General features: G+C 35.6%; 6 protein-coding genes across 8 annotated transcripts; 2 read left to right on the top strand and 4 right to left on the bottom strand.

The window, feature by feature from the left end:
- Positions 1 to 191: 191 nt before the first annotated feature.
- LOC117569285 (uncharacterized) lies at positions 192 to 825 on the bottom strand. The gene has a single exon (XM_034250390.2). It carries the CDS (start codon positions 803 to 805, stop codon positions 230 to 232), a length of 576 nt encoding a protein of 191 aa, XP_034106281.1. The 5' UTR covers positions 806 to 825; the 3' UTR covers positions 192 to 229.
- A 1,556-nt stretch (positions 826 to 2,381) lies between these two features.
- On the bottom strand, positions 2,382 to 3,043 carry LOC117568975 (uncharacterized). The gene has a single exon (XM_034249935.2). It carries the CDS (start codon positions 2,994 to 2,996, stop codon positions 2,436 to 2,438), a length of 561 nt encoding a protein of 186 aa, XP_034105826.1. The 5' UTR covers positions 2,997 to 3,043; the 3' UTR covers positions 2,382 to 2,435.
- Positions 3,044 to 3,621: 578 nt separating this feature from the next.
- On the top strand, positions 3,622 to 4,347 carry LOC117569036 (uncharacterized). The gene is made up of 2 exons (XM_034250034.2): positions 3,622 to 3,733; positions 3,797 to 4,347. The coding sequence occupies exons 1-2, from the start codon at positions 3,664 to 3,666 to the stop codon at positions 4,267 to 4,269; spliced, it is 543 nt and encodes a 180-aa protein (XP_034105925.1). The 5' UTR covers positions 3,622 to 3,663; the 3' UTR covers positions 4,270 to 4,347.
- Positions 4,348 to 5,507: 1,160 nt separating this feature from the next.
- LOC117568275 (uncharacterized) lies at positions 5,508 to 6,114 on the bottom strand. The gene has a single exon (XM_034248765.2). It carries the CDS (start codon positions 6,065 to 6,067, stop codon positions 5,513 to 5,515), a length of 555 nt encoding a protein of 184 aa, XP_034104656.1. The 5' UTR covers positions 6,068 to 6,114; the 3' UTR covers positions 5,508 to 5,512.
- Positions 6,115 to 7,847: 1,733 nt separating this feature from the next.
- LOC117568436 (uncharacterized) lies at positions 7,848 to 8,624 on the top strand. Its single transcript, XM_034249100.2, has 2 exons — positions 7,848 to 7,932; positions 7,988 to 8,624. Exons 1-2 carry the CDS (start codon positions 7,863 to 7,865, stop codon positions 8,446 to 8,448), a joined length of 531 nt encoding a protein of 176 aa, XP_034104991.1. The 5' UTR covers positions 7,848 to 7,862; the 3' UTR covers positions 8,449 to 8,624.
- Positions 8,625 to 8,985: 361 nt separating this feature from the next.
- On the bottom strand, positions 8,986 to 13,203 carry LOC117568061 (arylsulfatase B). Of its 3 annotated transcripts, none has more exons than XM_034248416.2 (6): positions 13,110 to 13,203; positions 11,620 to 11,771; positions 11,390 to 11,549; positions 11,089 to 11,315; positions 10,604 to 11,023; positions 8,986 to 9,933 (listed from the first exon to the last, which is right to left on the bottom strand). In XM_034248416.2, the coding sequence occupies exons 2-6, from the start codon at positions 11,734 to 11,736 to the stop codon at positions 9,130 to 9,132; spliced, it is 1,728 nt and encodes a 575-aa protein (XP_034104307.1). In that variant the 5' UTR covers positions 11,737 to 11,771; positions 13,110 to 13,203; the 3' UTR covers positions 8,986 to 9,129. The 3 variants fall into 3 exon arrangements, with proteins under 3 accessions (XP_034104307.1, XP_034104308.1, XP_034104309.1); XM_034248417.2 differs by having other exon boundaries at positions 13,058 to 13,152; XM_034248418.2 differs by having other exon boundaries at positions 11,620 to 11,800; positions 13,110 to 13,131.
- Between the last annotated feature and the right edge of the window lie 837 nt (positions 13,204 to 14,040).

Below are 14,040 nucleotides of genomic sequence, written 5' to 3'. Positions count from 1 at the left end.
GCCAAGTGGCTTAATATTGTCAATGGTCAGGGGTTTTAATAAAGCGGAAGCGTTTCGTTTTCAGCCAACTTCTTGAGGTTGATAACAGAGAAACAGGTTTATCAACCGCTCTTCGCCTAATTTAATTCAGAATTAGATAAGTTAACTAATAAAAAGCCAAAGACGATTTTAAGAAGCAAACACATGTGTGATTTAAATTAGTTTCGCTTATATTTTCGTAAAAATTAAATTAAACATCGAGTGGAAACCATCCATCTGGTATGAGTGGAGACCTCTCATCTGCTTTCCTTTTACGAACCAACACCTCGTACTTTTCCACTTGCCTCAAGGGAAGATTTCCATAGCGAACGATGCAGCTTCTTTGAGGAAGGTAAAGAGTTCCAATGAAGAGAGCTCCATCAGTTCGGCAGCGGCAAACATAGACACGATCGTTAGTATTGCTCGTTCCCACTGAGACTGCATTCTTCTCCCTGTAGCCATCGTAGCTGTGCACCCAGTGATAGCTCATGGTGACATTGGCCACTAACAATTCGTAGGAAGTTGCAGTATTCGCAAGGCTTTCAGTGTTGTAGGATGCACTTCCAGTCTCGGCCACAATTCGGGCGGGCAGAATTGAGGAACTGTAGACAACGCGTCCCACGAAGTTATCGTATCCATTGGGATCGAATCCACCGAGAACAGCGTTATCCGGGAATTTCTTGGTCTTGTCGGAAAGAACCCAAGTATCTGTATAGTCGTAGACGCCACAATTAATGACAACCAGAAGCTGGGCCAGGACGAGAGCTAAAAGCGAGAGTTGCTTCATTCTGAATACTGCTCGGTAGTTGATCGAAGTTTGTTCTGAGGATTGTGGCGTTGCCTTTTATGTTTATATTGGTTGTAGGTGGGATTCACTTGCTGATAAGAAACCAGTGTTGTAAATTACCCTTTAATGGGGGTTAACTTCGACGATCTCTTTATTGATTAGATATGCCTATATTACTTTTGTTTGTCGTGACATCTGGCGACTAAACATTGATATAATACAAATTGATTAGTGCAACTCTTATATCATTTTCTTATAGAATTATCAGACAAAAGTTATTCAGGAGTGATTAAAATGCTTCCTGTTTTAAAGTATACTTTATAGTGATTGGAGTAATGGTCAGGGAATCACTTGATGATAACCATCTGTTATTAATCTTAGAACCATTGGCAATAAATGACATGCTATTTTTAAATTATGACGAGTTAAAATGGCTCAAACAAAAATGAAATCAATTATTATCAATTTCATAGAATTCTGAAAGCACTCGATGAAAAATGAATGGGTTGACGACTTGATCCTCTTAACAGAAGATCCTTTTAAAGAAAAAAGTAGAAGAAAATCAAATTTTTTTTGGTTCCCTAAAAATTTGTTATTAATATCGCTTTCTATGGGGCAACAGAATTTTATATCTCACATTAAATTAATCAGTATTCCCAAAACTCTCCATGATGTACAAAGTTGTGAGTCTGCTACTCGTTGTCGTCTTTGGAGTTGTTTTATGTGTGCCCTCATAATATGTTAATTAAACTTAAAGAAAAGTTGAATTTTATACATATATTTAACATAAAATTTTTCATCTTACAGATACGCTGCTGGAGATCAATCGTATCCCCTTGCTCTAGATGGTGGACTCGATCCTTATGGCTTTAAGATCTATGTAAGTGGTGTAAACATCGCAACAACAATTGCGTCCACCAACGAGATGACCGAAACCGGCATTGCTTCTGAGAATGCCTACAATTTTTCATGCACAGCTGGAAACTATCAACTACTGACCAGTTAGGATAACATGGACTATGAACGGGCTCGCATCTATTATGATCATCTAGAAGACAAAACTATTTCAGATGGAACTTTATCCTGCAACGAAAAAGTATTTATCTATCGTGGCAGCGTGGGAAGAGGAACTATTGTCGGATATTAGATAGCTATTGAAAAAATAAATGTTGATAATGGAAATAATGTAATGCGAAAAACTTTCTTAAAAGTAAGAAAGATACAGTCGATTGTGCTCGATTGAAAAAAACGTAAATACAATGTGTTATTTACATTAAAATATATGAAATTATCGAAAAATTACTAACACAAACCGAAGGTTAAATTTATTATGAAGATACTATATTATTATTATATTATTACGTTCAAAACATATCATTGACTAAAAATTATATCAGACTTTCAACCAAAGAAACTAAGAACTAAGAATTGTAGCGGGCTTTTTTTGCAATACACATTTTCTTAAATAACTAGTATTCATTATTTTATTTGTTTGTTTAGATATTTAAGACAAATTAGAAAAGATCGTATTTAAGAACAATTTTCAAAATGAATGTATTTATTTGGTTCGATTTCTAAATAAAAGATTTATGTTTTAAATAACATTATGCAGTTTTATTTTTATTTCAATTTAAACAAGAAGTGGCTGCCACTTGGCTAGTTTGCTTTTGCGTACCAGCACTTCATATTTTTCCAACTGTCTCAAAGGAAGATTTCCATAGCGAACAATGCAAGTTCTTTGTGCGGGATAAAGAGTTCCAATGAAGAGAGCTCCATCAGTTCGGCAGCGACAAACGTAGACACGTTCGTTGGTGTAGCTCGTTCCCACTGAGACGGCATTCTTCTCCCTGTAGCCATCGTAGCTATGTACCCAGTGATAGCTCATGGTGTCATTGGCCACTAACAATTCGTATGAAGTTGCAGTGTTTGCTAAACTCTCAGTGTTGTAGGATGCACTTCCAGTCTCGGCCACAATGCGAGCGGGCAAAATTGAGGAACTGTAGACAACGCGTCCCACGAAGTTGTCGTATCCATTGGGATCGAATCCACCAAGAACAGCGTTATCCGGGAAGTTCTTGGTCTTGTCGGAGAGAACCCAAGTATCTGTGTAGTCATAGACGCCACAATTGATGACACCCAGGAGCTGGGCCAGGACGAGCGCCAGAAGTGAGATTTGCTTGGCAGAATACATTCTGAATACTGCTCGGTGGTTGATCGAAGTGTGTTCTGAGGATATTTTCGGTTGTCTTTGCTGTTTATATACTTTGCTTGAGGAAATCACTTGTTGATAAGAAACTAGTGTTGTAAATCACCCTTTAATGGGGGTTAACTTCGTCAATCAATTCTTTGATTAGATATGCCTATATTACTTTTGATTTCATGACATTTGTAAACATGGCAACTAAACGATTATATGACAAGCTGAGTAACACGCGACTAAAATGATTACAAATTGATTATTGTTATTTCTTTAAAGTTGATTACTATAGTTGAATAGTATATTATCTTTATATCATCTTTGATCAGCGAATCACTTGTTGTTGTCCATCTCTATTGGAGTCCTTAAATTCTTTTCTTTGCTATAAATAGTTTGTTTGTGACGAAATAAGCTACCTCAATAAAATTGAATCAACTTCCTAGAACTCTGCAATCAAATTATGTAGACATATCGAATTGATAAGTTATATTTAATATTAGAAATTATATTTGAAAAGTAAATTACTCCAATCGGTAGCAAAATCTAAATCGTGATTCCCCTATAAATTTGTTATCAATGTCCATTGCGATGAGATAAATGGTAACTATATAAGAAGTAGTCCCCACTTCGAAATATATCAGTATTTCAAGAACCCTTCAATATGTACAAGATTGCCTGTTTCTTGCTCGTCGCCCTCTTCGGAGTGGTTCTCTGTGTTCCCTCTCAATACGGTAAGATAACTTAATTAAATTATGAGTTTCATATTTGTAATTAAACATTTACTTTTCATACAGATTTTAACCAAAAGTGGGTGACTGGAAATCTGTCATATCCGCTTCCTAGTAATCCTCTCGTGGGTGGACTCGATCCTTATGGCTACAAGATCTATGTGGGTCGTGTTAACTTCACTGCCACAGTTGTGCCAGTGAATGTGGTGGCTGAGACAGGCATTGCGAGTGGCAACACCAACAATGTTCCCTTCCAAGCAAGGGACTATCATCTGTTGACCACCAAAGATGACCTGGACTATCAATGGATTCGCAGTTATGATGGACATCTCGAAGATTATGCAGTTACTGTGGGAACTTCTTCGTGGAACGAAATGGTTTATATTTGCCGTGCCAAGTCGGATGGAGGAATCATCATTGGATCTTTGTTCTTAACCACAAAGAGATGTCTGCTTACAGCTTTTGGATACGAGTATATTCATGCTGTCGAAAAATACGAAGTTTTGGTGGCTGTTCCCAAAAATGAAACCTCTTATTAGGCAGAGACTAATAAAAGTCATTGTGCATTTAAAAAAATATAGAAAATTAGGCAAATAAATTATATTGCATTAGAACTCATAAAAAGGCATTATTAATTACCAAATTGAATTCAAAAATTTGTGTTACTTAATTTAAAGTAAAGATGAATAAGTTGTTAATAATTAAAGCTGTGGTGACCGCTTAGAGGACGCGAAAAAGTCAAGATGAAGATTAAGCCACCTTTCCACTTAACCAGAAGTTGACTTGCATCACCATATATGTAAATACGACAAAGAATGAACAAAGAAGAAATTGTTATTGGTTATCTCAAGTAATTGGTAATAGTGAAGCAGAAGACCTCGAATACGACGAAACGAAAACGTGAAGTCTTAAAGGATGTTAGTATTGATTATAGCAATAAGGAGAAGTTACTTGCAGGCTTTCTGTATCAAAATTCAATACTCTTCCCTTAGGCCATTATTTGGGTACTTTATTTGACTTTCAATTCCATGTCTTCTAGAGAGATGTTTAATAAATTAAAATGAACCTAATTTATTTTGAAATCAAAGTTCTTTTTTTTTTTGAAAATTATCAATATATAATAATAATATTTTTGGTAGGTAAATATAGTTATATGTATTTTCTTTGCGATTTCGTTGCAAACTTTGATAAAAAGGAAGGAAAATAAGTTAGTAAAAGAATTTAACACGATATGACTCTACCGAAATCTATATAAATTAAAGTAAATATGAATTTAATTTATATTTTCGACCGCGGCAGATTTTTCATAGAAATTTCCATATGTGTAGATAAACATATATTTGGAGTGAACTTAAGTTGTGTTAATAAATCAGTTATTTTTATTTTAGTAAACTAAGAAATGAGATAGTGACATTTTTAGTTCGTTTTATTGCGTTATACTCTTTATTTCTTGTTCTATAGGAAACATTGTTTACTTGCTTTAAGTTCCTCTTATCTATCGCTTGTATAAATTTAGACACACGTGCAGACTAGTGCACTGCACGGGTTGAATAATTGCAAACTTTCATTACATTACAACTTTATATATTATATAATAATACAATATATATATAATAATATATAATATTATGTACATGTTCTATGCTTTACTATAAATTTTGCATAGCTGTCAAAGCGAAATCTTCCTCTATAAGAAAAACTCTATGTATTTTTTTTTGTTTTTATTTTATTTTATTTTATTTTATTTTTTTATGTTTTATTTTGCAGGAAAATGCAGTCTAATTAATAGGGAATCCAGTTGAGGGGCTTGTGCTCACGAACCAAAATCTCGTATTTGTCGTAACTATTCATTGCCAGAGTTCCATAGCGGATCAGGCACTTCTTTTGAGCCGGGAAGAGGGTGCCGATAATCTGAGCGCTGTTGCCTCTGGCGCGGCAAATGAAGACCTGATCGTTGGTGGAGTTAGTGCCGACGGAGACGGCATTGCTCTCCCTGTAGCCATCGAAGCTGCGCACCCAGTTATAGCTCAGGGTTGCATTGGACACCAGCAAGTCGTAGGTGGTTGCAGTGCTGACCGCAGTATCTGAGTTGAAGGTGGCAACTCTGGTTTCGGCTATGACGCGAACAGGCAGGATCGAAGTTCCGGAAGTAGTGCGGCCAACGTAGAGATTGTAACCAGTAGAATCGAATCCACCGAGAACTGCGTTCTCCGGGAAGTTCTTCGTCTTGTCGGCAACCACCCAGTTATCCGTATTGTCGTTGACGCCACCCTGGATGACAGCCAGAAGCTGGGCGAGCACGAGGGCGAGGAGCGAGAGTTGCTTGGCAGAGTACATTGTGCGAATACTGCGCGGTAGTTGATCGAAGTACGTTCTGAGGATTGTGCGGTTGCCTTTGAGGTTTATATAGCGAATCGAATAACAGATAAGCGGCAGCAATAAATTGTCTGATATTGGGGGTTAACTATTCGAGCGACTAACGTAACTTGATTAGATATGCCAAAATTGTTTTTTGATTTCTCGAAAGTAAATGACTAATCGTCCGATGAATATGGAATTTGTTATCAATCGATAAGTATATCAATAGAATTAATTAACTAATATTTTCAAAGTACTCGTATTGTGCATTAAATATTCTAAAGAGTTTGGACAAAATTCAAGGGGTTTATTAATCGCTCAGAATTAATAATATTCTTTAAAATGATTCTACGTTTTTGTTGGCTCATTCTGACTTCAATGCGGTGGTCAGTGTTATTAAAGCTGTCAGAGGGAATCACTTTTTGATAAGATTCGCTTTACTGCATAATGTGCTATAAAAAGCCAAAAAAGCGATACTATAATTCTATAATTTCACAGAAGCCTGAAATAAGTTGTATAAATAACTGAAAGGCAAGGCTTGATAAGGAAAGTAGCTATTCAAATTAAAGTTAAACACTAAGCGTAGACTTTATTCACGTATTAATCGTTTAACAACTTGTTAATGGTAAACTCATTTTAATTAGTAATCATTTATATTCTACTATCAAAATTATAATTCTCTAATACATAAAAATTATAATCTTTTAATTAGTTGAATTTGAATTTTGAATTTTTTTAATCGTTTGAATAGAATATTTGAAGTTTAATGATACTTTAAATATTATATTCTATTGAATACTAATATTCTTGCATATCAACTTCTTTTCAATCATCATTGCGTTTAACCCTAAGACCAGCAGCGTATTGCATATTCTCCTCTAAAAACCAATAGGATTATTTTCTATATTGTTTAAATTAAGAACAATTATCTAATTTAAACTTTATAATCAATTGAAATCAAATAAAATACTCAGTGTAATGTCCTATATACAATAATTAATATCAGTTTATTCAACTGACTTTTCATACATCATCGCCATCATCATTCAACATATTAATTTCTGTTGCATACTTTTAGGATCAGTGTGCTAAATAAGTCCCAAGTGTGGGGCATTTTCCATTTAAACTGGCATTTAATATTACGAGTAAACCATAAGAGATTTTTTACTGCGGTTTTTTGAATTATGTTACTATATGCCCAAGGAATCTATCATAGAAAAGTGGACAACAAAGTTTAGTGAAAAAATTATGCAAACTTTAGAGCTGTTATGCTCGAAAGAATTGTCAAGTTTTTATATTTTGAGTATGAGCCAAACATTAATGCATTGGCCATAAAACTTTTCTAATTGGTACAATTTTAAAAAACGCCTAAATACCAGAAAAAGTGGTCAAATGCCCCATAGTGCATTGTGTCATATTTAAATTACAATCACAACGAAAGTAATCTTTAAAGATATTTCCTGTAATACTTTTTTATTAGTACTACTAATATTTTCACTGTATTAATTATAGTTATAACTACAGAAAGTACTTTTTGGTTGCTATTAAGAAAAAGTATGCAAGACCTATAAAGCTTGCCGTATCAGGATCTGCCGGAAATGAACTTTAGAATAATGTTGTTTCGAAGAGTAATAAATTATCAATCGAACGATCTAATCTAATCATTTATTAATACTAACACATATTGTAATTGCGGTAATACATATATTCTAGCTGCTATATAAGACTATCTGTTTATTTCTTTTCTTCACTAGTTTTACAGGAACGCTTCAAGATGTGCAAAGCTACCATTCTTTTGATTGTTGGAATTTTTGCTGCAGTTCAAGCTGTGCCCTATACATATGGTAAGAGAACCTTGCAAGGCATTTAGATATCGAAACTATGAATATCCTTGTGTAGATGCTGAGTACACTTGGGTGACTGGAAATCTGTCGGTTGCTGTGCCCGCAAATGCCGTGATCGGAGGATTCGATCCCTATGGCTACTACACTTATGTAGGACGTGTTGCCTATAGTAGCAACATCTTGCCCGCCCGCGTGGTTGCCGAGACAGGTATTGCTCACTTCAATACGGCAACCATAAGCCACAAGTTGGTCAATTATCACCTGTTGGTTACCCAGTCGAATGTCACCTTCGAGTGGATTCGCAGCTTCGATGGATATCAGGAAAAGAACGCCATTTCTGTGGGCACAACAGGCTGGAATGAACGTGTTTTCATCTGTCGCGCTAAGGCTGATGGAGGTTTGCTCATCGGAACTCTGTTTCGATCCAAGCAAACTTGCATCATCAAGAGCGACGATTTGCCGCTGCGTCAGTTTGATAAGTACGAAACTCTTGTTGCCAGAAAAAATGTCTGCTAACTTAACATATTTGAACATGTTCAAAAGCAATTGTGATTAAAGTGGTCTACACCATTCTAGACCAAATCGGAATACTATAAAAAAATGTGATAAGATTTTAAAAGTATTGATAAGTGAGATAACAATTGAGTTATCGCCTAATTAAAGTTGCTAGTGGCTAACTGATTATCATAGAATTGATATTGCAATAAAAAATTTTAAAAGGGGTTTCACAAAAATTTTAGCGTCGGAAAGGTTCTGCAATGTACTCATTGAAATGTACAATAAGGAAATGCTTACTTTTTTCAGTTGATTGAGTATTTAGAGAAATTTTACTGAAGTTAAATTTGAATAATATACAAAACTGAAGTTCAAAATCAACTGCAAATAATCATTAAAAAAATATAAAGAAAAATAAGTAAAAATTTATGTACATAACATATATTAAAATGTTTCTTTGAAAATTTAAAATAAATGCTAAGACAAGAAATTTCTTTACACATTTAGTCATTATTTCTTTTAAAATATAAAGCATTTAATTGAAATAAAAAACAGATGTTTAAAATCAACTCTGAAGCACACTTTACTAATACCTTATAGATTATAGATTAACATGTGAAACTAATTACTGTATTACAATAACAATTACAGTCTACAAAAATACAGACATATTTACAGTATTAATATCCATTTGAAATACATTTAGTAAGACCACCAAATCCACATTAAAGTCACTAGAAAATACTCGAAGTACATTGGCAACCTAGAGACGCCTGCATTGCGTTCATCTTGCCACCAGGTCCACTCGTTGTTATAATAACGTGGATCACACTGAGGATCAGCGGGTTTATTACCCGGCGGACGTGCTTTTCTATTGAATTCCTCAATGCGTTGAAGGTATTCGGTAATGAAGCGACCATCGCGCATCTTCTCGTAGATATTGTTCTGCTCACAAGGATCCTCGTCCATGTCGAAGACACAGAGACCCTCTAGAGGCAGACAAGGAACATCGTCGGGCTGAGGTTCTCGACACTTCACAGTGGCTTCCTCTCGCATCGAAGAGATGTTTATCGAAGCCAAGTTGCCACGCAGCTCCTGCAACTGCTGCCACACGCTGGTGTTCCTTATTACCTCTTCGTAGTGATCGGCCCGAGGATCGGATTGATTGTGACGCACCGATAGCCAGCCATCGTATTGCCCACCGGACGTGGTGCCATTCACAAACTTCCATCTGCCGTGCACATACGACACATAAGGCACCGAGTTGTCAATGTTGTGCACAATCTCCCGCTCCACTGCATCGTAGTCATACATCAGAGCTGGCCACAGGTTGAGGCCATCCAACTGCAAGGAACTGTTCAACTGAATGCCAGCAGCAGCTGCCAGCGTGGGCAGCACATCGCCAATGTAGAAACGCTGTCGCCAAACTCGTCCAAGTCGCGAGAATCGCTTGCTCCAAATGGCTGCCGAGGAGCGTATTCCGCCCTCCCAAGGCGAGTGTTTTTGCTGTGATTTCGGATACATTTAATTATTAGGAGTACATGGAGAATATAAGCAAGCTTTTAACGGCATGCCGAAGATAAATTATGCAGAAATATTTTAGCAAGCAATCAATATTTAGCATTATTTCGGCAGAGACTACAACATAATTATAAATGATTAGTTGTGAGTTTAACGGAAGCATAAATCAAACCGAATGAATACTTTGACTTGTCTTAAGCAAAGTCTTTCCTATGGTAGCTTCATTATAGCTCTATTGTATGTGAGTAGTAGTTTTATTTAAAGTAAATTTAGTTAGATTGCATGAAACATTAACAAATGACTTGTGATGCGACTTGCGGCATTTTAGAAGAAACAATTTGACTTAGGCCAAGTTTTTCCTCTTAGAGTTGTATTATGCATCTGCAGTAGTATTATATTCATTAATAAACATTAACAAATGACATGACTTGGCAGCGAAATAAAGAAACAATTTGATCTAACTAAATTTAAAATTTTCGAGAGATAGAAGCTTTATATAATACCCCTAATTAACTGTCTGCAATAAAGATAAATAATTTAAGAACTGAAAGAATATTTAGCTTCAAAAAGAGACTCACAGATAGGCAACAGACTTCTTTAAAGAGGAAAACCTTTCTGAATAAGATTAAAATAGACATTTTGGCAAACTACTCACGCCTCTCAAAGGATAGTTGGATGCTGTGGTGGAGTGCTCTCCCAGCGTCGGACCTCCGTTATCAGACAGGAACAGAACAATGCTGTGCTCCAACATCTGCTGTTGAGCCAGAGCATCAATGACACGACCCACGCTCTTGTCCAGCCGTGACACCATCGCTGCATAGTATCGCTCGGTGATATTTGTGAGATACTCGAATTGAGCCAACTCCTCCATGGGTGCCTGCATGGGATCATCGGTGTTGGCTGCATGTGGAGCCAGATGGCTGAGCAGCAGGAACAATGGCTGAGCACTGGCATTGTGTGTGGTGATCAGCTCGACGGCAGCATCGGTTAGCACATCGGTGACATAGTGACCCACTTGATCGCGTGAGACCTTCAGATCATTGCGAAAGTCGTGTCCACGTGCATAAGGTTTGCCCTGGGTTGAAATTGAACTTTGATTAATGACTATGTTGGAAGAAAATTTTGGATTATATGTTTTACATTTTGTTGGTAAGTCTGATCGTAGTAATCCACATAGGCGCCCAGATAGCCCAAGTGGTGATCGAAACCTCTTTCGGTGGGCGTATAATTGCGCTGGAACATGCCCAGATGCCATTTGCCCAGCAGATTCGTGCGATAGCCACTGGAGCGAAAGATCTGTGCCATGGTTGTCTCATTTAAAGGCAAACCCCAGGGCTGATCGTTGACAATCACATATTGCTGCATGCCTACGAATATCAAACTGGTTAATACGTAATGCTCTCGTAAGTTGAATGAACTCTTTCGATGATGATTCACTTACCTGTATTAATGGGATACTTGCCGGTGAGCAGCGCCGCTCGACTGGGCGTGCACATGGCGGGTGTGTAGAGATCGTTGATGATCACTCCGTTGTAGGCCAGTGCATCGATGTTGGGCGTGAGGAAACGATTCGATCCTCGGAAACTGACATCATCGAAACCCTGCGAAGGAAAACAACAATATTCTTATTCTTATATACAAACTTAGACCTTATTAAACATCGGATATTACCAGATCATCCGCCATGATAATAATAATATGCGGCTTGCGACCCTCATCTTCGTCGTCTTGGCCCGCTGCCAACGTTAGGGCCAATATTAAAGCCAATAGTAGAACGAGTGTTTGCATTATGCCGATTCAGAGCTCAGAACGGGGCCGTGTAACTAAAAATGAATTAGCAATAAAACAATAGCTTGCAATTTGCATAATGAATGGAAATTAGTTAGCGCACGTTTCGAAAATGTTTGGTAAAAGCTCAACTTGAATTACGGATTGTTGATAAATATATCTTGATGTTTGTCAGCAAATTAATATTAACTCTGAGTAATAAGTTTGTATTGTTATTGATTGCAAGTAAAAAGCTTATATCTAATTAACCATATTTTAGTTTAGTTTACTTTAACTGTTCCCAAAAGCCATGAAATTAAATTGTGCATTTAACGACAGCTCTGAAATATTTATATACAAGTATTTTACGATCTTTTGCACCTTTTCTTTTTTTAATTGTATTTGCTAATCTTTCGGAGCTGAATAATTATACTACTCATCGCAAGCTCAACAAGTTCTTGTCGTTTAATTAATTTACAGATTAAAACAAGCATGACTCGTTCTTTTCAATTTGTATTTTCTGTGGGATGATACCCTGTATTGTGCATCCATAGAAAAACAATAACTAATTGATTATTATTTTAATATCACTTCACAGAGAATCCCCTTTATCGTTGTCACAAAATCTCCACATTTTTTTGTTTTAAACACAGGGTATGTAATTTTTTTTTCAAATTTAATAAGCTGCGACAATTTGCCACGCAAAATTATTCAAGCTATTCAGATCAAAGCGTATATATTACATTTTCAAACACCACTTGATTCATATATATTAATTTGGTCTCATCTCATTAAGGGTATTAAGGGTAAAATTATTCAAGCTATTCGGATTAAAGTATATATATTACATTTTCAAACATCACTTGATTCATATATTTTAATTTGGTTTCATCTCATTAAGGGTATTAAGGGTAAAATTATTCAAGCTATTCGGATTAAAGTATATATATTACATTTTCAAACATCACTTGATTCATATATTTTAATTTGGTTTCATCTCATTAAGAGTAATAAGCAAAATCCATGAGTTACTAGAAAAACAATGGTAATCATTTATGTCATAACATGGTTTTCCACATTATTAATCAACATTAAACAATGGAATTATTAACAATTGATCATTAATTGGTATGTTAAATAAACAACAACCATCGTATCACTAAAACTTCAAGTATACTTCATTTGACTTTCAAAATGTAAGTAAATAATTAACAGTTTGTTAGTAAAATCACAAAGATTTGATAGTCAAATCCATCGTATCTCGAAAATTGTTTGTACCGTTGTTTTCACACACATTTATTTGCAATAAAAATTAAGCTTATCTGCTTTGAGAATGCATTACCCTAACACGCCCGATTATTTGTATGTACGCAGAGCAAAAGACCCGCACTTACGATCCAAAACAAAGCAGCGACGCCGTCTGCACTTGTTGAGAGCGCATTTACTACTGTCACTCCATGAAGCGTGGGACCGGTTGTTTGTTTTTTCATTTATTCTCTCATTGTGGGTGATAAACAAAGATCATTGGAGCGAAGAGCGTGGAGAACAAAGATATAATTTTGGAATCAACATTTTTAAAGCATACTTTTAGGATAACGAAAATAAAATATGTTTGATTTATGAGATGTTAAGTAAATTTAAACGAAAGGAACGAAATAATTGTTAATGAAATAAGCAAAGTATAAATTTAATTAATTGAGATAACAATTACAGTATTTTTTATTGTATCGATGCATATCCACAAAAACATTGAAAACTGTATGCTTAGAGGTTGATTATATTATTTTTTTTCAATTAGAAATTGGGAATATTTTTATTTATCCAAAAATCTTGCCTTGTGAAATTTTCGTAAGTTCATGCGATAATTTCGGGGAATTGCGTCAAATTAATAGCCAGAAGTTTCTAATGTTTGCTGATTCGATGAAATTATTCATATTTATTTGTTTATTATTGATTTCAGATAACGTCAGACCAAAGCACATGATTCATAACAATTAAATAACTCCACATGCCGTCAAATTATGGTGGCCATAAAATCAAACCATAAAATTGGAGTTTATAAAGTGGAAAGTATCAATCACAGTGAACTGATGTTTATAAACAAATTTTGATTAGCATATAAGGGTTAATTTGATGTAGTAAACACGTCTTAAAAATATGTTTAAAGACGTCACGCTGTCAAACAAAAACAAAAAAAAAATAAAGAATAAAAAAATGTCCAAACAAATGTTTTCTTTACTTAGAAATTGGGGTATGGTAAGAGCTAAACTGATGCAATGTCTAGCGGCAGTTGAATCAGCTCTAAAAGGTAGAAAAGAAAGAGAG

This window comes from Drosophila albomicans, chromosome 3, assembly GCF_009650485.2.
Source record: "Drosophila albomicans strain 15112-1751.03 chromosome 3, ASM965048v2, whole genome shotgun sequence".
In the NCBI taxonomy this organism is placed as follows: Eukaryota; Metazoa; Arthropoda; class Insecta; order Diptera; family Drosophilidae; genus Drosophila; species Drosophila albomicans.
This window is presented reverse-complemented; position numbering and strand designations above follow the sequence as displayed.